Source organism: Myxine glutinosa, chromosome 8, assembly GCF_964187855.1.
Source record: "Myxine glutinosa chromosome 8, kmMyxGlut1.1, whole genome shotgun sequence".
In the NCBI taxonomy this organism is placed as follows: Eukaryota; Metazoa; Chordata; class Myxini; order Myxiniformes; family Myxinidae; genus Myxine; species Myxine glutinosa.
In genome coordinates, this window is record NC_136268.1 from 81,247,831 (window position 1) to 81,271,630 (window position 23,800).

The 23,800-nt window shown below is 42.9% G+C and overlaps 1 protein-coding gene across 1 annotated transcript in view; it reads right to left on the bottom strand.

Annotated features, from left to right (window-relative positions):
- Window positions 1-23,800, bottom strand: part of LOC137432629 (pumilio homolog 2) — a 263,079-nt gene that overhangs the window by 238,864 nt on the left and 415 nt on the right. The window contains exons 2-4 of the mRNA XM_078783971.1: window positions 22,204-22,501; window positions 2,620-2,688; window positions 2,403-2,480 (exon numbers count right to left, since the gene is read on the bottom strand). Coding sequence (XP_078640097.1) covers window positions 2,403-2,480; window positions 2,620-2,688; window positions 22,204-22,497 — 441 coding nt within the window. The 5' untranslated portion in view covers window positions 22,498-22,501. The remainder of the gene's footprint in view (window positions 1-2,402; window positions 2,481-2,619; window positions 2,689-22,203; window positions 22,502-23,800) is intronic.

A 23,800-nucleotide genomic window follows, 5' to 3' on the forward strand; every position in this document is an offset into this window, starting at 1 on the left:
TTCTACTGTACACTATGTACAGTATTTTATTTCTTGTAATATGTTTTAAATACTGTATTTTTCTTATTTCTTTACGTTTTTTAATTTTTTAGGCTAGAAAATGCTTATTTTACCACAAAAATATTTAAAATAATAGTATATAAAAATACATTTATACCGCAAAATCCCGCGATATAGCGAAAAATCCGCGATATAATTTTACATATACTAGCGAGAAAAAACCGCGATGTACCGAATCCGCGAAAAGTGAACCGCGATATAGCGAGGGATGACTGTATATATATATATATATATATATATATATATATATATATATATATATATATATATATATATATATATATATATATATATATACAGTGGTACCTCGGCTTACGAGTGCCCCAACGTACGAGTTTTTCGGGATACGAGCCGTCGCTCGGGCGGTTTGTTGCTTTGGGATACGAGCCGAGATCCGATGTACGAGCTCAAAAAATTTATTTTTTTGAATTTTCCGGTTGTGGCTTCCGGTTCCGGTCACGCGGTTATCTTGCCGTGAAAGCATCTCTGCTTGGATATAAAACACGCAATCGTCGAAATACATGAGCGAGGAATCTCCTTGCTCCAGCCGGTGACGTCATCGGCGGGGATCCCCGCCTCCAGAGTGGCTGGTCACGTGACCGCCAAAGCGTGTCGCGCGTGCGGGTATAATGAGCTACACCTGTGGATCACGTGACCACGGAAGCACGCCTCGCTTGAGAGGCATGGCTTTCGGTTTGCGTTTTGCTTTATAAGGCGCGATAAATGGGCTTTTGAGTGTTAGCGGTTCATGGCGTTGACGGTTCATGGCGGTTCATGGCGGTTCATGGCGTTGACGGTCAAAAACCCATTACATCAATTTTACCAGGCACTGTACAGTAAGTACAGTGGACACCAAATGCACGGTGGAAGGCTAGAAGTAGAAGATCGTCCAAGACAAGTGAGAATAAGCCATACTTTGGAGGAGATGACGTCATTCGCTGGTCCGATAACCAAAGATGTGGTATAAAAAACCAGGTGAGCTAACAATGCAGCAATGAAGGAATTCGGCCAAGGCACCGGCACACAACACGGTGTACCAACTTACGATGCAGAACATCTTGCACTTAATATGATGACAACAGGTGCCATCCTCTGACGTACCATTACAGGTACAGGTACAGTACACGTGAGCACAGAGCAAAAGTTCACTGAAACCGAGATTAAGAAAAAAGAAAAAACACCTCGTGGTCCGTGCTCGATATCCGAGTTTCAATCTTTTCAAACACATGATGCTCTCGGTCACGGTATCTCCTGCGAGCTGCTTCTCCTTCAACCACACAAACAACAACTTCTCCATATCTTCATGGACAGAGGTCCGGAGCTTTGAAATAATCGTAACGCCCTTGGCTGGCGTTATAGCCTTTATGGACTCCTTCTGCTTCAAAATCGTACATATCGTAGAAGGAGTACGATCGTACTGCCTCGCCAAGTCGACAACACGCACACCTCACCTGGCATGCTCTTCTCCTCTGCTTAATAAAACCAGTTTATTTCTTTACATTCTCTTGTATTATGTACAGTATATACGAGGTCGTGCTTGTTTATACATTATTTGTTATTTATAAAGTACATTTTTGTTATTTAAAAGCACCTAACAAAAAAAATTGGTGTTTTTTTTTTGAGGCTGGAACGGATTAATAGCATTTCAATGCATTTGAATGGGAAAATTTGCTTTGACTTACGAGCGATTTGGCTTACGAGCTCCGTCACGGAACGGATTAAACTCGTAAGCCGAGGTACCACTGTATATATATATATATATATATATATATCGGTGTCTAAGGGGATCTACCGGGGTCAAAGTGGGTCCAGGCTTGACCCTCCAAAATAGGTATTTGCCTTTTTCTCAAAACCTACACAGTTTTGATGAAACTTCACCACAACCTTAATAATCCGTGATGTACCAATGTTTGTTCAAGGCATTGGAAAAATTGGTGTGTGAGGAGGTATACAGGGTTGGGGGAGAGGGAGGTTGACCACAACCTTCAAAATAGCGATTTCAAAATAGGTATTCAGGTAAATACCTACAAAATAGGTATTTTGGGGTTTGACCCCCAAAATAGGCTTTTTGTTTGTTTGTTTTTTTAGTGTTATGATTATGTTAGTATGATTTACATGCTGCGCTGCCTTCTAGGTATATTTAAAATACCTTTCGTCAGAGCAGTATAGCGTTTAGTCTACCAGGTAAGCACCAGGGGTATTGCCCCTATGTTTATTATTGTACGACGGCAGGAACCCTTTAGAATGAAGTGTGTGTGGCACATGGCGCACACAAACGCACGCTTCCCTTCAGTCATAGATGAGTAAGGAAAAGAATAATAATGATGATAATTCAAGGTTACTAGCAGAGATGGTAACGTCACTTGGGACAGGCACAGAGGGCTCATTGAACCATTCGTGCCCAAGCTTGCCCTGCAAAGCTGCATAAAAAGCCAAGAACACAGCAAGCAGGATGCAACAATGCACAACTGGTTAACACCATGAACAGCACAACGAAGAACAGAGTTGCACATTGGAAGCAGATGGCTCGAGCAGCCGTCAACTGTTTCAACGACTCACCTCCCCAAGGCTCCTTCCCTCCAGGGCAAGTGCTTGGAAGTCTTGATTTAATTCATCCGATGAATGTACCTGGAGATGACGAAAGACAAGAAATGCAGGCTCATATAAGATGGCTACTTCCAGGACAGTCTAAAATGATATGGTGGTGATCTAAAGCCACACAAGGGAGTATACATGGCATTCCACCTCAGCGCAATAAAACGAGATGAGACGAAACCTTCCATTCTAAAACCAGACGATAGCTTTGGCAATGCAAAGCATAAGGTCGGACTTAAAAGCAGTCAAGAGTCAGTTTAACATTAAGGCATTAAAGAAAAGAAGAAGAAGAAGAAGAGAAGAGGAGGAAGAAGAAGAAAAAGAAAAGAAAAATGTCCAAGACACCCAAAACGATAAGGTGTACAATGTACATGCACAATTAAAACATTTTTACATCACTATATTTATATATACATTACTTATTTATTGGAACAAACATTGGCATGGTTTTGACTAATGAGTATCTCGTTTGTAGAACTTTTTGCATACCTGACATACCAACTTGATATCCTCAACAAAACGTCTTAAAATGATGAGGAAGGTTATAACTTTCATGATTCTTAAAGAAGTCAAAACATCCTATCAACTAGAGAGGTTTTACAAATGTAAGCATTCTCCATAAAATTGGTGGTTTACATACACCTACTGAACAGTATACTGGCATCCTTTTTCAGGATAAATATGGCATATTACCTTTGGGGAAAAAAAAAAATCTGATGACTTTCAAAACAAGCCTGTGTTTTGGTTATTTACTCTCGCACCTCACCTCTTTCAACACGCATGCGCACAAACGCGTACACACTCACCCCCCTACCCCCACCCTAACTCCAGACCAGGCAAACTTGTAGCTCCAGTAACCGGGTTTCTTGCATTCGATAAAACTGCTCATTGGAACCCAGTGGGATGAAAAGCAGGAATTTCCCACTGTGTTGTGCATCAGACGATGGAGCACAAATTCGTTCAAAGTTTACTCATTCAGAGTTCTGAATGGCGGTATGATGAAGTGAGCCTTGCGGAAGCTTCCTCACCAAAATAAATAAGTATATCCGACTATATTAAACAAGAGGGTGAATTTATTTGCAATACATGTCCCCTACCGGTGCCAATGAATGTTCTTGTTCAAAGCAAAAAGGGCATAACTGCGTGAAAAATTGGTGAAACGCCCCGAAACTTATTTCAACACTTATTTTTCGCTCGCTATTATTACCCCATGCATACAACAACAACAACATGCATTTTAAAGGCCATTTTCCCTACTAGAGCGGGGGTTAGCCTTGCGGTCCCCATGACAATCTTTTCCATTTTGCCCTATTTTCTGCATCTCTCCTTGTTAACCCCCTTGCCCGCATTTCTTCTTCCACCATCTTTAGCCAAGTCTTTCTCGGTCTTCCCCGTCTTCTACTTCCTTCTACATTCATTTCCATCACTCTTCTCAACCAGTCACTTTCATCCTTCCTCAACACATGACCAAACCATCTCAACCTGTTTCTCTTCACAGCATCAATCACAGGCTCTATTCCCATCATTTTTCGCAATTCATCATTTGTCTTCCTCTCTCTCAACGATACTCCGCACATCCACCGAACCATTCGCATTTCCACCCTTTCCAGCCTTCGTTGCTGCTCTACGTTCATTACCCATGTCTCGCTCCCATAAATCATAACACTTCTCACACATGCAGAATACACCTTTCCCTTCAGCTTCAACGACACTCCCCTCCTCATCAGCACGCCACTCAGTTCCCGAAACTTCTTCCATGCACATCTCACTCGAGCAACCGTCGCCAAGTCTGATCCACATTCTCCATCCAGCATGTCTCCGAGGTAGCAAAATGTTTTCACACCTTCCAGCTTCACGCCGTCTCCAAGATCCAACTCAACATTTCCTCCATCTGCAGCTCCCTCTGTGCACACCTTACATTTAAATGTAGCTGCCACACTGGTTAATGACCCTCTCAGACCACTTCAATTTTGATGAACCCACTCAGCGCACATTGTACATTGAATGGAGTTCACTCCGACACCCTTCCTGCACACAGCACACGGCCACTTCCCAGTTCTTTCCACCTCACCACATGCTTTACCACTTGCCATCACCTTCGTCTTTCCGATATTCACCTTCAGACCTTTTGTCTCCATACATTCCTTCCACTTGTTCATCTTTTCCTTCAGTCCATCCATACGTTCTGCAATAAGCACCAGATCGTCTGCATACAACAACTCCCATGGCAAACCCTCCTTTACGTTCTCAAACTCACCTCAAACTCACCACTGTTCCCGTCCTTCGTCCTTACAGCTGTGCAAGCTCTTTTATACATTGCCAACACTACTCTGATCAACCATTCCTCCACTCCTAACTTCCTCAATGCCCATGTCCCTACTTCGCATGGAACCCTATCAAATGCTTTTTCCAGATCAACAAACCCAAGAAACAACTTCTTCCTCTTCTCCATGTATTTCTCCTGCAACTGCCTTACAATAAAAAGCACGTCTGTCGTTCCTCTTCCTGGCATAAATCCAAACTGCATTTCGTCGATCTTCACTTTCTTCCTTATCCTCCTCTCTAACACCCTTTCCAATACCTTCATTCCATGCTCCAATAACTTTATCGCTCGATACGAGCCACACTCCAGAGGGTCACCTTTCCCCTTGTATAGAGGGACGAGGGTACTCAGTTCCCAATCCACCGGAATGCGACCTTCTTTCAACACCAGATTACAGATCTCTGTCATTCTCTTCACACCCCAACTTCCTGCTGCCTTCAACATATCTCCCACAACTCCCGTCGGCCCTCCCGCTTTTCTACTCTTCATTGCTTTTATCGCTTCCTCAACTTCCTCCTCAGTTATCTTCTCTGCCCGTCCTAAAACTGGGTTACTCTCTATGTTGCCATCCCATTCATTCTCTGTATTCAACAGCATTTCCATATATCTTTTCCATCTTCCTTTAATTCCATCTGGGTCCACAACGATTTGTCCCACTTCATCCTTCAAGCAGCTCACCCCCATCACATCACACCTCTCTTTCGCTATCTGCTTTGCAATCCTGAATACCGCTCTCTGACCCTCTTCCGAATCCAAGTGTTCTCCGAACATTTTCCGACATGCCTCCTGCGCCTTTGCTACCTCTTTCTTTGCAGCCTTCTTGGCTGTGTTATAACTTTCATGCTCTGCTTTTTCTGCCTCCGTACCCTTTGCCTTCTGCCACTCCTTGAACAGATTAAAATACGATTGAATCGTATTTGAGAACAGATTAATGGATTTCAATAAATCCAAATACGCTTCGCGGTTAGGCAACTACGCTTTCAATAAATCCAGCTTATTGGTTAGGGTGTGGCTTGGGATCCTTGGATCCTGGGTTTGAATCCCGGTCGATCCTCGGACCCTGGGTTCGAATCCCGGTCGATCACTGAATTAACGCCAGGGGGGTTGACTCAGCCTGTCATCCTTCTGAGGTCGGCAAATTGAGTACCAGCTTGCTGGTAATTCCCTGTGTGTCGGAAGAGGTGACTAAACAGGGTTGGCGGTAGGAAGGGCATCCGGCCTTAAAACATTGCTTCAAAAAGGGGACCACGGTGCCCGAAAAAGGCCAAACCCTGCTCTGCGGGGAAAAATGGCCTCTAAAGGTGGTTCATTTGTTCAATAAATCCAACTACGGTGGATTCGGGTAACTCCCGGGAGTGTTTGTGATCTCCCAAAAAAAATTTAATGGGTACATTGACACGCGTGTCAAAACGGCAAATGCCAACACGTGACGTTGGTTATCCCTGCACAGAGAGCAGGATCTCCCAGGAATCCTTTTTTTTTTCTTCCCCCTTAGATTAGCCATCGCAGCAAAGATTGGTATTTCCATCATCGAAGCGACGGGTCTTATATTCAAGCAAGACTAAAATGGTACATGCTGCTTCCTTATTTCCCATGCCTCCAATTTCCTTTGGTCATCCTTGAGATGTCTCCATCTAGCAGATAACCCAGTGCCAATGGGCTGGTGTAAGGGAATTGGTTCCCAATAGTGTGCCATATTTATGGAGTTTGCTAGGAATCTCCTTTGGAGAGCATAATAGTCACTAACTGTTAAGACTTCCAAGGTGTCTTGGTAAAGTAAATCAATGAAAAGGTAATTATACATTGGAGGGAATAAACCGAATAGTTTGGGGTTATACATATTCTTTTCTTCTGGTCGGTGTGTGATCAGCGTCTCTGAGCCTATACACCACCACCACCGTGCACACATACATGCCCATAACTCGAAATTGCGTGAATATCGATATTTCTAGACCTCCACATGCACTGTCCGACTCGAGAGGTCTTAAATGAGGCATCATTCAGCATTATACGTGCTGTGGTTACGGAGTTTACCGCATTCAGACACAATCCTGCAACATGCATTTATATATAGAACAGACAGATAGAAGATAGATAATTATAGAACAGATAGATAGAAGATGTTAACCAACCACTGTGATAACTAGAACGCCACTCAGTAGAGCGCATACTCCCGCCGTGGGTTTAGTTGGAATAATGCGTTTTGTTTAACATCCCCTCTCTCCAAAACAATAAATGAAAAAGAAAGTAGGCCCTAACTGTCAGAGAATTTATTTTGATATATTTCGGAATTAGAGGAGAAAAACATCATTTAAGAATAAGAATAAAAGCTTTAATGCAGTAAAACAGAAAAAAAATCTTTCCCAAAAAATTTTCCTGGATCCGGAATAATATCCTGAGCTTCAACAAAAACTAATCAATTCTTCCTTATCCCAAGGGCAATCATCCCACCAACTTTCATCCAAATCCGTTCAGAACTTTTCCAGATATCTTACACATGAACACACGCCCGCAACTTGTGATAAGCCCGCAAGGTCGCTCCGTGGAGCGGCCTGCACATATTCAACTCTGTGTGAATTATATAATTAACAACTCACTGACTGAGGTAACTCGGCTAAAAATTATTGGATTTGCACCAAATAGAGTTTATGAATGGTTGCACAGACCCCTACTTCTCACTAAAAGTGGAAACAGAATGTAAATCGGAGTTAAAACAAGTGTTTGATTTGTATCAAGCAAATGCACGTGGAGCGTGCTTGTGAGTGAGCTGCGTTCTGGAGGTGACGTCACATGGATTACGTCATTGGCTTTTATGGGGCAGAATTTTTAGGGGCGTTCCCAAGTGGTTCGGTTTTCTTTCATTTTTTTATGTTTCAGAGTGAATATAACAAAAAATCAATGCCATATTTGAATTCACCATAAAAAGACTCATTTGGATGACATCAAATGGATTTTGAGTGAGATTCCGTGGCTGTGGACCTTTAAAGGAAAACAGAAAAAAAAATCCCCAAAATTTTTTTCTGGATCCGGAATAATATCCTGAGCTTCACCAAAAACTAATCAATTCTTCCTTATCCCAAGGGCAATCATCCCACCAACTTTCATCCAAATCCGTTCAGAACTTTTCCAGATATCTTGTTCATGAACACACACACGCACACACGATCACACACACACACGAGCGAATGCATTACTCCCTGGCGGGAGTAATTATCTATCTTCTATCTATCTGTTCTATATATAAATGCATGTATATATTATAATCGATGTTTCACATCTTAATGTAATGAATAATGAATGTTCTTCTCTTAACTCTTATGAACTGCTGTTCTGCTAGACACAACACACAATTAGCCTTGTCTTCCACTCGACATTTTGCAATCAGGTTCAGGCTCTGAAATTGAATGGAAAAAAATAAAAATAAACTATAGCATTAACAAAACTTTACGAATTGCTTTCATCTGCCATCTTGAATAGGAGAGTGACGTGGGCATATGTCAGAGGTTTCAAATTCAGGAGTTTCAGATAGTATTACTGACTGGAGAAATTGGGAAAAGGCACCAATGGCAGATTTTTCATTCTGAGTCACCAGGAAATGGGGTTCACAAAGAGCGATGCTTTGGAAGCAGCTGTTAAATAAGGCAAAACCAAAACAGCAAAAACAGATACAAAACTCTGCTTGCAAGCTCCACTGAGTAACCAATTTTTATGCCACATTTTTAACTGTAAACTAGCATTTTGGCAAGTGCACTTTGTTGATTATGCCATGAACTGTATCATGCTATGCCAATTACTCTGACAAATGCCATAATCCTCTGCTGTTTTTTCTTTTGAATAACCCTTAAAAGAAGCGTTATGCCTAGGTCCCCCGTCGGGGAAGTGAGGTGAGTTGACAAAGTGGAAGACGCAAGGCGGCCATCTTGGATTTTGACGTGGCGACCCAATTTTCAATAGCGTTCTTCCTTATGCCTAGATACACCCACACACCAGATTAGAAGTTGGTACTTCGCTTATTTTTCAAGATATTCCGCTCACAAGGTTCAGACATACATGGCGGCGGCCATCTTGGATTTAGACGTGGCGACCCAATTTTCAATAGTGTTCTTCCTTATGCGTAGATACACCCACACACCAAATTAGAAGTTAGTAGTTCGTTTATTTTTCAAGATATTTCGCTCAAAAGGTTCAGACATATATATGGTGGCGGCCATCTTGGATTTTGACGTGGCGACCCAATTTTCAATAGGGTTCTTCCTTATGCCTAGATACACCCACACACCAGATTAGAAGTTGGTACTTTGCTTATTTTTGAAGATATTCCGCTCACAAGGTTCAGACATACATGGCATCAGACATACATGGCGGTGGCCATCTTGGATTTTGACTTGGGTTGCACCCACACACCAAATTCGAATGCGGTCCTTCGCTTACGCACGCACGCATGCACGTACGCACGCACACACGCCCGCACGCATGGACACACGGACGGAGGGGAAAACCATAGTCCCCCTTTCGCTCCGCGGTGCTGACGGGGGACAAAAATCTACGGTCCAGGCATCAATCGGTTAAGAGCAACGATGTAAATTTGGTCACCGTTCCGTTAGAGCTTCATCGAGTTGATGACCACCCAGTTTACGTTGGATAGACAATTACGGACAAGTGATAGGTAGATCTGAAAAAGTATATCATTCACTGGCAATAAATGAACCAATGTGTATGTAGAGCAGAGTTTTGGCTCAACACACACGACCGTAAACATATTAGAACAATCGCATGTATAAACAAATGCATGAAACAGATAAATGCCAAGGCCCAAAAATGATGTCAATTGCAGGGTTTAAAAGAAAATAAATAATTTATAGGGTAAGTAAAGGGTATGAATGAATGAATGATCGTTTTAAGGCCATTTTCCCCCGCTTGTGTGGGGGTTAGCCTTGCAGGCCGCATGACAATCATGGTTCCCTGTTTGAGGCAATGTTTTTTAGGGTATACTGTATGTAAAGTAAAGTAAGTAAAGGGTATACTGTATGTTATGGGTTTCTCAAGTAAAAGTTGATTGAAAAACAAAAACAAAAACGTGTTAACTAACCACTGTGAAAAAGAAGATTATGCAGACATTTCAAACATTAGCCTTTAGTCAGAGCAAGAGGACCAACTATTGTTTATCTTGTCCACCGAGAGAGGCCTTCTGAAAAAAGTATTCCATGGACTCATGTCTCTCATATCTGGCTAAACATTTACAAACATTGGATGCTCCCCGAGGATGAATCAGCCAAAGACTCCTAATCATGATAGACCACCATAGAGATACATCTACATACTAAGTATTCAAATGTGGGGAGAGGGATTCATTTACAAAACAGCGTTCGAGGAAAGGTAATTGATAGGAGAACAAAGATGGGAGTAATAGTGATCAAGAAAAGGTAAATAGGACCAAAAAAAAAAGGGGGTACAAAAATGGAAAGTGGGAGAGAAGGTGTAACAGGAGGCAGGGAGAGAACAGGAGAAAGGAACAGTAACAGGTAGAGAAGAAGGGGAAATGGGGGAAGGGAGAGAACGAGAGGAAGCAACAGGACAGAGAGCGAATGAAAGGAAGCAACAGGAGCAGGGAGAGAACAAGAGTAAGCAACGGGGTCGGGGAGAGAACGAGAGTAAACAACAGTTTCCGAGCTCAAAAGTGCCCGAGATATTGCCCAGATGAGAAAGAAAATAAATGAAGTACTTGTACTTGATAAATCAATAATAATTAATTAATTGATTGATCAAAAAATAAGAAATACTGTTTTGCCAAAGTACTTTCTCCTATAGTGCCCAAATTTCAGCTTCCTAGCTCAAAGTATAGCTGAAATATCGCCCGGACAAAAACCAAGCAAACAAACAAGAAAACAAACAAGAAAACAAACAAGAAAACAAACAAGAAAACAAACAAGAAAACAAACAAGAAAACAAACAAGAAAACAAACAAGAAAAAACAAACAAACGGAGTGAAAACTGTGAACTCCCTTCAGCACGCATCATCGTTGAACCCCTTTGGTGCTCAGCGATGACGTCATGCAGCGCCTGGAGATGGTATAGGAAATGAGCGGTGTACAAAATGAATAAAATAGCCAGCATGCTTGTTATCTATCTTCTTCTGTCTTCTATCTTCGATCTATATATATAAAAGAAAGTTTTTGTTTTTTTGTTTGTTTGTTTGTTTGTTTGTCTGCATGCGCTAATCTCCTGAATGGTGAAAGATAGGAGGGAATATGAATGAATGATCGTTTTAAGGCCATTTTTCCCCGCTAGAGCGGGGGTTAGCCTTGCGGGCCCCATGACAATCATGGTTCCCTGTTTGAGGCAATGTTTTTTATGGCCGGATGCCCTTCCTGACGCCAAGGTGAAAGATAGGAGGAAACCTCTGAAACAAAAAAACAAAACAAAAAAAAAATGTCGGGACAGGCCCCGGGAAGGTTATTAGGCTAGGTGAGGTGGCGAGGCTGGTGGAGGCTGCCTCGGCCGGGCTGGGCCCATTTCGCAATAAATGTTCTTCTTCTTTCAAAATTCTCTTGAAGTACAACTTATGCACTTAATAGGAATATCTGACCGATTGCAACACATGCTTTCAAAATTCTCTCTCGCGGAGCCCGACAGAAGAAAGAACAAGGAATCGTTGAGCACTGATACTGGGCTCGTGTCAGACCTATGTACAGAAGATTAAATTCATTAAAAAAGAACCCGGGCAACGCCGGGTGCATTCAGCTAGTCTTACATAAAACAAAATAAGTATAATTTTGTCACAATTTTGCAAATGTGTTCCATTACACACGTACCGTCCGCCCGCCCCCCCTCCCCTTCCCCCCCGTCATTTCCCCCAATACAGACACGAAATCTTATACAGTGCGTATTTGAATGGTAGTTTCAGGCAGTGTCACATTTCTCCATGGGGGAAGTTTTGCATGAGGTGGAGGAAAGTGAAAAGTTTGGGAGAACATTCGAGTATGGGAGGGGAATTTAGAAAATCTATATTATAAAAGGAGCTGTGTCTCTCTGTCTGACTGTCTGTTAATGTCATAACCTGAGAACGGATTAACTGATTTAAATGAAACCAACAATTGTGGATTCAGGGAACTTCCAGGAAGGTTTGTGACAAAAAAGGACGGTTAGTTTATGGGTACATGGGCACATGTGGCGAAACTGCAAACGCCAACTTGTGACGCTGGTGATACCCATACAGAGGGGGCAGGATCTCCACGGAATGCCTTTTTGGTCTTGCACCACAGATTAGCCATCACAGCTATGCCGTGGAAACGGAAAGCCGCATTTGTTTTAGCATTTACACAAAGGAGGAGATGAGGAGACCTCAGAGTTTGTTTCCTGCCATGGCCCATGCCTACTGCGCACCCCAGCCAGTTTGATCAAAAGAAAGAAGAGAGGGGGGAGGGCGAGAAATTAATTATCTCTTTAGATCTTCCTCCTCGTGCGTTGTTATATATTAGTCGCAATTCAGCATCTAAAAAGGCTGTGGGTACATGGGTACATCCCATTAACAATCACACGATTCGCGTTCCGTGAGTGTACAGCTAGGTCAGTATCCATACAGATCCTCGTTTTATTCCCCTCCCCCCAATACACAACGATTGGTATTCCCGTCAATGAAGCAACGGGTCGTATATTCTAGTACGGAGTGAAGTGGAGTGGAGTAGAAGAACCACTTTTAGCGGCCATTTTTAATGTGGCGGCAGGAAAAGTTCCACATTTTGCAGTTTCATGATTAACCCTCTTAACTCTGTATTTGGCTGCCGAAACAAGTGACTACCGGTAATAGTTTTAGGAAGTACTGGTATTCATATTCAAGGCCAGTTAAGCATATTTTGGAAAACAAGTCTTGTTATTCCACTGTTCCAAAGTAAAACCTTCCTCCATCTTCTGTTTGTAAAAGTTCATAACACAGCACACCATGGCACTGTTGCACTGCATAATATGGCAACACAAAAGGCATCAAAGCATCAATCTCACAAAGCTGTCTGTCATCATGGAAGCGAAGAGATTGCATTGAGAAACTGGTTTATTATATAATATATGTTTTGAGTCAACAACAATTTTGAATACATGTTTCGAATCTAGTAACTCTGCAGTCATGACAAAGGGATTTCAATGTTCTGATAATATTTACCATATTATTATTAACGTTATTATTATTATTCTCATGAAGAGGATGTTACTGTATTAATAAACCGAGGCTAATTCCTTATTCCCGAGATAATTAGGACACCGCTTCGCATTGAATAACACTTGTCAACAAAATTTTTACAGTTTTATGGTTCTGGTATGTTTTGAGGTGATTCTAACCAACATGAACCTGTAGATTTCGATTATGATTACCAATTTTCACGAGCGCATCCAGTTTTTGAGAACCAGTATACCATAGGAATACCACTTCATTTGAAATTCACAAACCTCTTGTTGACCCTGAGAAGGTATTCTTACCACCACTTCATTTGAAACTTGGTTTGATGAAGAACTTTGTGAAGGCCATGGATCAAGATGGTGCTGGCTTCCACTACTTGCTAAAGAAGTTCCAAGGCATTGTTTCTGAGGCCAAAGTAGAGGCGGTGTTTTCAATGGTCCTCAAATTCGTCTTGTACTCACTAATCAGGACTTTGTAACGAGACTATCTGAGCTGGAAAGCGTTGCTTGGGATAGCTTTGTGGCTCTTGCTAACAATTACCTTGGAAATTTTCAAGCACCAAATTATGAAGAGCTTGTGGACAAGATGTTGAAGAGTTACCAGGCGCTCGGTGTTCGAATGTCACTCAAGATACATTTCTTCCATTCTCATCTGGACTTCTTTCCACAAAATTTTGGCGATGTCAGTGATGAACATGGAGAAAGGTTTCACCAGTAAATTGCCATCATGGAGACTCGATATCAAGGCCGATTCAATCCAAACATGATGGACGACTACTGTTGGACTTTACAGCGTGAAAGTGATTGCTCCTACAAACGCAAAAGTTAAGTTCAGAAGCACTTTTAATGTGATGCAAATAAAAACTTCAAGTTCATATTTTTTGTTGTGATATTTTATAAAGTTCATATTGTTTTTGGAGATTTACATTTTTTTTATGTGATGTAAATAAAAACTTAAAGTTCATATTATTTTTTGTGACAATAAATAGACTTATTGAGACTTAATCAAGAAATTTGCATGCTCTAAAGATTTTTTCCACACTTATGATGTACTACATCAAGGTTACGTGATAGCGAAGTTTTAAGGTCAGATTCGGATTCGTGGGCACCAAATTAGTTAGAAACAGTTGAAAATAAGTCAGAACCAATTTGGCTGTTGACAAGTGTAATCAATGAACCATACACCGCTTCAATCCAGTAACTTTGCCGTCAAAACAAAGGGATTGCAGTGTTTCGATTATATGAACTATGTTATTATTATTCTTATTTTTATTAACGTTATTATTATTACGAAAACGATACTACCGTATTAAGAAACCTGGGCTAATTTGTCCGAAGCGGCCCGACGGTGAACGCATGAAGCCTGAAGGCATGAACGCATTAATGCATTAATGCATTAATGCATGAAGCCTAAGGCCCAAGGCCTATACGTACTGTGTTGTTGGAAGACACGTAACGCCGATGCTTTCGATATTTGATGATCATTTTAACAATCGGTTTCTTTGTGTTTAACACTGAATGAAAAATGTAAAGGTAGAGCATGGCGATTGTGATATATGACAGGTTTGATGATATGTTTGGCCTGAATGGCCTAGAAATCAAAATGATGGAGTGTGTGGAGTCAGCCGTCATATGCCGTAATGACATCGCAGACGTAATCGCATCACATCACCGCTGTAATGTTACCAGATTCTCTCTGATTGGTGTACATTTGTAAGGGACATACATACATGCTTGCATATATACATATATTCTTACAGACAGACAGAAAGAAAGACAAACACTGTTCGAGACGGCTTTTCCCTACGGGCTACGCCGTAAAAATTAAAACGAAAATATATCGAAGACAGACACACAGGGGTGTTAAATTGGTCTCACAACCCATCAGAGACAAGAATAACAAACAAAAAAATATGTCGTGCATAGCACTATACTTGCGAAATTCCTAAAACAAGATGTTGACATTTAGCCAATGTTGACCTTTTGGCCTTTCTTGACCTCAAAAATAATTGGTGGGTGAATTCAGTGACCCGTTATGCAAATCCTATTCAAATTTCAAGTTAATCGGATGAAAATTGATTTTAGAAATTTGACAAAGTTGTTCACCTTTGGTGTATGTTGACCTTTTGACCTCAAAATCAATACGCTTCTTGCTTATGACCAACTCTACCATTTCGTGAAGATCGATTTAAATTGTCACCTGTAGGCGATTGACATACAGACAAACAAATCGAATAATACACACGACCAACCAATATACTTGAAAAAAATTAGATTTCCGCAAGTAATAAATGAATGCGTATAGCAATATTGCTTACCTGTGTGAAGATATTACATGACAAATCAATATGAAAGGTGATTATGTCAGTGTAATGTCTGCACACGGGTAAACGTAAAATGCAGACGAAGAGCACACCCATACCCCAAACACCCTTTCCTTTCCTCACCAAAAAAACACTGGAAAGTCATTTGGGTTTCAAAGGGATATAGACTGATGATCATCAGAGCAAGGAGCTTCCAACGACCTGGTTCCTTTTACCATTGTTTGACTTGCTTGTTCAGGTTTCCCTCGGCATCATCAACTGTAGTGTGTCCTCACAAAACATAACATATTTAGACGTGCAACCAAAAAGTTAAATATCTGAAGAGCACCAACACATTCCTCAGATATGAACAATATCCTTCAGAGGTGTGCATGTCATGAAAACACGTTCACAATGATGTTGGCTCAATTTGCCAGGACTATGGTTCATTGGTTTGTGCTTTAATCTTCTCTGGCAGTTACAACGATGGTTGCATAAGACATTGGTTCAATTCAAGCACAGTCTCTTCAAATCCTGCAAAATGCAATAATTGTTTTTGAATGGTACTTATCTCGGCCCATACAATACACTGATGATCCAACCAACCAACCACCTTTAGCGGCAATTTTTCCCCGCAGAGCAGGGGTTGGCCTTTTTTGGGCACCGTGGTCCCCTTTTTGAAGCAATGTTTTATGGCCGGATGCCCTTCCTGCCGCCAACTCTGTCAGTCACCTCTTGCGACACACAGGGAATTACCAGTGAGCTGGTACTCAATTTGCCGACCTCGGAAGGATGACAGGCTGAGTCAACCCCCCTGGTGTTAATTCAGCGATCGACCGGGATTCGAACCCAGGATCCTAGGATCCCAAGCCGGCACCCTAACCGCTAAGCCAACACTAGGCTAACACACTGATGATCCTGGACAAGAATTGTACTAGCCTTAATGAAAACCCGAACTGCCCTACTGTTTTGTTCTGCCGCCACTACGTCCAAATATACACCAAATGTTTTTCAAGGCAAAATCTCTACCTACAAAATATAATGTATGGTATGGTATGAACAAGCACTGCTCATAAACTTGTGGGGGAAAAAAAAGTAAATAAATAAAAAAGTCACCGTTTAATGGCGCCACCCTGTAGAAGACCCCCCATCCCCCCCCCCCCCCCCAAAAAAAACAGCACCACATGATATAATTGTGCTGCCCATGCCCACGGGGCTGAGATCACAGGTTTAGATTCCTACAATGGGATCATATGTACACCAACAGATGGAATCAACAGAACGTTGATCGGATTATGCTAACCGCCGTGGGAGGCGAAAAGGGTTAATGCCCGAAACGTCAGCATCACCTTCCTTCTCAACTGCAGATAGCATACTACGACAACCGTTCTACTCACTCCATCCATTGTCCTACCTGTCTAACGACAATAGCCTTCATGAGCAAGACTAGTGCGTCACTCTCATTTGTGCACCGCCATCTATTAATATCCTTGTAATGCATGTAAAGGTACTGTGACGACTCTTAATATCCTTGTTCTCCAGGTGGCGCATGTACACGGCCCTCCAAGAACCTTGGATCATTGCAAAAAAATAAATATATAATGAGCACATTACCCGTAGATGATTGCTTCATCCCTCCCCTCCCCCTAGTGACATACACGCATACAATGCTGACAGTTAAACAAAAAAAAGATTCAGCCTCCCCCTCCCAACTCTGTCCAGCCTTTGTTCCCCCCATCCCCACCCCCCACCCCCCAAATACGAAGTCGTCACCCTTCTCCACCCAACCCCACACTCAAGTCTTCAAATACACACCATGTGCTCTTCCCACCGAACGTCCTCAAATCCCCCTCCCCTTCCCAAGTTGTCCCATCTTACTCTCCCCCTCCTTCCGCTCAAAAAAGCAAATGGCATTCCCACGTCAAAGCAGCAAAATATGTATCGTTTTCTGCTCCCCTATCACGCGAGCACTGACTTTTGTAGAAACCCATTGATACAGTTGCCTGTTCAACTAACAATATGATAAAAATGAATAAAAAATGAATGATCGTTTTAAGGCCATTTTCCCCGCTAGAGCAGGGGTTAGCCTTGCGGGCCCCATGACAATCATGGTTCCCTGTTTGAGGCAATGTTTTTATGGCCGGATGCCCTTCCTGATGCCAACCCTTGGTCACGCTCTTACGATGCACAGGGATACAGTGTACCTATTCTGAATCTGGGTACACACCATGATCATTCATCCCAGCAATCTGGTACTCAATTTGCCGACCTCGGAAGGATGACAGGCTGAGTCAACCCCCCTGGCGTTAATTCAGCGATCGACCGGGATTCGAACCCAGGATCCTGGGATCCCAAGCCGGCACCCTAACCGCTTAGCCAATACCAGGCTAACAATATGATAAAAAATAGTTGGAAATAATAGCAAAACTGCATACTATCAGCAGTAAAAGTGTTGCTTGAGAGAAAAGGTAATTCTAAAGGGTTCCTAAATTGGTGGACATAGTATAGAAATTATGGAGATAGTATAGAAATGGGTGGAGATAGTATAGAAATGGGTGGAGATAGTATAGAAATTGTGGAGATAGTATAGAAATGGGTGGAGCTCGCACGCACAGAAGGATGCTTTTTTAATATTAGTTAGGCAGCTTAGCAATTTTTGGTGGAACGACTTTACAAAAGTACCATTTTTATTTTCGTGCTTCATTGGGCGGCAAAAAGGGTTGGCGTCAGGAAGGGCATCCGGCCGTAAAACATTGCTTCAAATAGGGGACCGAAAAACAACAACAACCACGGTTCCCGAAAAAGGCCAACCCCCGCTTTGCGGGGAAAAATGGCCTCTAAAGGTGGTTATATTGGACCATATGCAATAGAATTAGGACCGGAGGCAGGACATATACAGTGTTTGACTTTTGCGCAAATACGACTCGCACAGCATAATATCGAGCAATACATTTATGCAAATAAATCATCAGCTATTGGAGTTAGACTAAAATCGTAAAGACATAAATTGCTGGACAAATTACCTTGAACAACATGTTGTCTGTTCTAAAGCTATATTGTCATTACATCCTTGTCGTTGCGTACATGTTAGATATATGAGAGGTGCGCGAGTCACAAGTATAACACATTTGTATAAATACTCGGTATTATATTACTAATTATTATTACATGGAAGCGTAAGATTTATTATGCAGGCATGCACAAGTTTTACAAATAACACTGCACGTAATGAAATAAAAGTTAGCCTCCTTGTTGAAAATATATACATAATTGGTTTTTGTCCAATAAAAAGGTGAAGAACACTGTATATTTCTTGCCTCCGGTCCTAAATCTATTGTATATGGTCTAATGGACCACCAAAATAAAAATGGCGCTTTTGTCAAGCCGTTCCCCATTTTCGATAAATATGCTGCTAAGCTGCCTGACTATATAAATAAAATAATAACCACCTTTAGAGGCCATTTTTCCCCGCAAAGCGGGGGTTGGCCTTTTTCGGGAACCGTGGTTGTTGTTGTTTTTCGGTCCCCTATTTGAAGCAATGTTTTACGGCCGGATGCCCTTCCTGACGCCAACCCTTTTTGCCGCCTTTAACGACAAACAGGGAATTACCAGTGAACTGGTACTCAATTAGCCGACCTCGGAAGGATGACAGGCTGAGTCAACCCCCCTGGCGTTAATTCAGCAATCGACCGGGATTCGAACCCAGGATCCTTGGATCCTAAGCCGGCACCCTAGCTGCTAGCCCAACACCAGGGATTGCTTGATTGCACCCTAGCACCTTGCTTGATTGCACCCTAGCAACACCAGGGATTTATCAACACCAACACCTGACTAAAAAAAAAAAAAACACCTTTAGAGGCCATTTTTCCCCGCAAGCGGGGGTTGGCCTTTTTCGGGAACTGTGGTTGTTGTTGTTTTTCGGTCCCCTTTTTGAAGCAATGTTTTACGGCCGGATGCCCTTCCTGACGCCAACCCTTTTTGCCGCCTTTAACGACAAGCAGGGAATTACCAGTGAACTGGTACTCAATTTGCCGACCTCGGAAGGATGACAGGCTGAGTCAACCCCCCTGGCGTTAATTCAGCGATTGACCGGGATTCGAACCCAGGATCCTAGGATCCTAAGCCGGCACCCCTAGCCGCTAGCCCAACACCAGGGACTAAACCTGACTAACAGATAATAATTAGATGTGCAATCAGCTATTAAGACTTCTGAGTTGTAAAACCTAAAGTCGAAAGAAATATCCACAAGACGGATTCACAATTAAATCTGGCACAACTAGAAGCTATAAAAAGCTTTATTTATTAACGAAATAGGTATGAGTGACTTGGTTGCTAAGGATACCATCTTGGTTCCAAAGGAATGATTAAAGGATGACGAAGGAATGGTTACAAAGAATCAAATTTAACAGTTAATCTCGTCTAGTTAACCATCTAGTCCAACAATGATTAAAAGTGTTAAAATCAAAATCACTATTGCCTATAACCTATACTTACCAGTGTTCTCCGTCCAAATCAATCAACTTCCCGACTACGGTAATCCATTTTATCATCCCTGGATGCTTTTTGAAAAAAAATCAAATCAGGAGAAGGGAGTTGGAGGAGGGGAGATATTGTAATTGGCTTTGTCCGTCCGTCACACTATCTCCTCTTAAGGTTGGGCAGAAATTCACCGAACTTGGTAGTTATGATCACCACATGGCACGAATGTGCGAGGCCAGTATCATTTTTGGCGCCGCCCCAGGATCAAAAGGTCACATGCCAAAAATGCAATTATGGGCACATTTTTAAACAAAACTTTGTAAATGTGGTCAACATTGGGGGACACATGAAATATGTAACAATTATTTGGATTTGACCCCCAGTCCATGACCCAGGGCACAGAGACTTGGAGTCAAAATGCACAGAGACTTAGGGCACAGAGACGCACCAAGATCAAAATGGGGAAATTTTTTATCTCAAAATTAATTTTATATTGTTACATTCCTGGAGGAACTTTCTGCAATCTTTCGACTTTGCTTGAGGTGAGAAGCTTGGGGAATTGCGATGGTGTCCCATGGATTTCGCTCCAGTTTATTGATTATAATCCATACTAGGTCAATTTTGATTGGTCCATGTCAGTCTTTGATTACAAAAACACTTCTTCACAATCAGCTCCATCTGTCGGTCACACTGTCTCATCCTAAACTGTTGTGCAGAAATTCACCAAACTTGGTAGTTATGGTAGTTTAAACACCCAGGCCCATCGAGGATGTATCTGAACTTCAATAAAATCAAATGGTTCAGCAGTACTGGTGTTGGCTTAGCGGTCAGGGTGCCGGCTTGGGATCCCAGGGTCCTGGGTTCGAATCCCGGTCGATCGCTGAATTAACGCCAGAGGGGTTGACTCAGCCTGTCATCCTTCCGAGGTTGGCAAATTGAGTACCAGCTTGCTGGGATGAATGATCATGGTGTGTACCCCGGCTTAGAATAGGTACACCGTATCCCTGCACTTCGTAAGAGGCGACTAAGGGTTGGCGCCAGGAAGGGCATCTGGCCATAAAAACATTGCCTCAAACAGGGAACCATGATGGTCATGGGGCCCGCAAGGCTAACCCCCGCTGTAGCAGGGAAAATGGCCTTAAAACGATCATTCATTCATAGTGCTGGAGTATACCGTAGGAAAAATGAATTCATAAATCTAAAATGGCCACCAATCCATTCGACCAATCAGGTTACTTGAAGGATATGCACTGGATCTCTTGATGTACAACACCTCTGTGAGTGTGTGTGTGTGTGTGTGTGTGTGTGTGTGTGTGTGTGTGTGTGTGTGTGTGTGTGTGTGTGTGTGTCTGTGTGTGTGTGTGTCTGTGTGTGTCTGTGTGTGTAAAGTAGGGAAGTCCAAAAATATAGTGGAATAATGAATAAATAATAAATCAAGCAGGAATATGCTTCCTGACAGAATGGCGCAGAAGCAACATGACGTTTCTGACCTCCACCATTGCTGGTCATCTCATCTTTCATGTTGCTTCACATTAAGCAATCAATAATGGGCTACACCCACCTCTAACCCATGAAAACCCTCACCTGTGCATACTCAACTAGTCCGTTCCGCACACCAAAAACCCTCACAATCAACCTCTTTCATTTGTACACCTTTACCCGCAAGGCTAATGAAATGTTAAAAGACTCCACAGTAGCATTCAAGAATAAGGAGGAAACCAAGGCAAACTCTCTGTCATTTCAAGTAAATAAATAGTACACAAATAAGTTGTTTTTGCAAATGTATACCTTCTACCACCTCCTTTTTGTCCGCCCTCCTGATCTTTCCATGCTTTGTAGCACCCTTCACCCTCCCCTTCCCACTCTGCCAGGTATCTGTAGGGCGCAAACGGTCCACTATAAACCCCTATCTGGTGAAACTCCCAAAATCATGGATCACTGCTGACCTCCACTCATTTGATAATCTTTTTTTCTCACCTGTGGAACCAACTTACACATCCTGTTCAATGTCATTCGGCCCTCCAGGTCGGAAAGACAGCTGTTCACCACCATCTCAGATCGTCACCAATACAAAACCATGATGTTTTCGACCCTCGTTAACCCTCCCAAGTTAATCTCTTTCAAACTTTAGTTTTTTTCCTTCCTGAGAGTTTGTGGATGCATCCATCTCGTCCAATCTAAATACTTCACTGGGGTCCGTGACCAACTCACTCCTCACTACAAGAGTGCAAATCTTTCAACAGCGCAGAGCTATTCATACTCGTTTCCACAAACCTGTTCCACTCCAGCGATGTTGTCACCAGTGGGCCAGCGATGTTTCCCGGAGAAACCCCGCTGGTGTTCGTCGTGCTGCCGTTGAAAAAAGTAAGCCACGGCTGCGTCGTCCTGCGAACGACCAGCGAACGCCGCCGCGGTGCCCTGCAGGGTAGCCGGGCTCACGGCACCGCCCGCGCCCACCACCGGTGGTGGAGGTACCATCACCCCGGGCATGCTGGTCGGTGGACCTTGCATGACAGCGGAATCTTGCCACGTCGCTTCGTTCATACCCAGAACGCAAGGGATGCTCATACTCCTGGAGTGCATGGAAAGGGATTTAAAAATAGAATAAAATAAGAGTAAAAGTTCGTGTGAAGTCAAAGAAAGGTGCAAACAGATGTGGTCAGCTGGAGCAATAGACAGATCGCCTAATAAATAAATAATGACTGCAAGAATTACAATACCCTGGGGGCAATGGGGATAACAGGGGCTTGAAAAACTGTTCGGACAAAGAACAAGGCATGGACGACGAGGGAGGAGAAGCCCGAAGGTTGGGGATGAATGAATAATGGGGATCATTCAAAATAAATAAATAAACAACAAAAAAATTTAAAAGTGGGCATGATGGTTAAAGGGGGGCATGATGGTTAAAATGGGGGCATGATGGTTAAATGGGGGCATGATGGTTAAAGGGGGGCATGATGGTTAAAAGGGGGCATGATGGTTAAAGGGGGGCATGATGGTTAAAGGGGGGCATGATGGTTAAAGGGGGGCATGATGGTTAAAGGGGGGCATGATGGTTAAAGGGGGGCATGATGGTTAAAGGGGGGCATGATGGTTAAAGGGGGGCATGATGGTTAAAATGGGGGCATGCTGGTTAAAGGGGGGGCATGATGGTTAAAATGGGGGCATGATGGTTAAAGGGGAGCATGATGGTTAAAGGGGGGCATGATGGTTAAAGGGGGGCATGATGGTTAAAGGGGGGCATGATGGTTAAAGGGGGGCACGAGAAGCGGGTTTGGCAAGACGTTTGATACAGGAGGATCTTGGATGAGAAGGAAAGCAGATAAGCTTGGTCGAATGTAAGAGCAAAGGGTGGAAGAGGAGATAATGAGGACGTCAGGGGTTGGAGGAGGAGGAGGAGGAGGAGGAGGAGGAGGAGGAGGAGGAGGGACGGAGAGAGAGGGGTTTGGGTAAAGCTTGAGAATCGAAAGGGAGGAGATAGAGTTGAGTAAGGAGGGAAGTATGGAGATAAAGAAGCGAGCTTACGAAACTGATAAGAGAAGATGAGGATGAGGGTGAAGATGAGGGGGTACGATGTAACTGTATCAATGAGAGGGTTATTTTCAGAGAAGAGGGTGAGAAATAACACAAGGGGAAGGAAGGGGAGGGAAGGGGAAGGGGATGGGGATGGGGATGGGAGCGGGGGGAGGAGTGGGGTCGGCAGGGAAAAGGCCTCACGGGCAACAAGCGAATAAGGAAGACGGAGGAAGCGACAACATGGAGGAAAATGAGCAGAGAAACACGAACTGGTGACCGATATACATACACAGAGACACCGGACGGGGAGGGACCACCGAGGGAGCGAGGAGTGGACAGGGAACAAGGCCTCGGC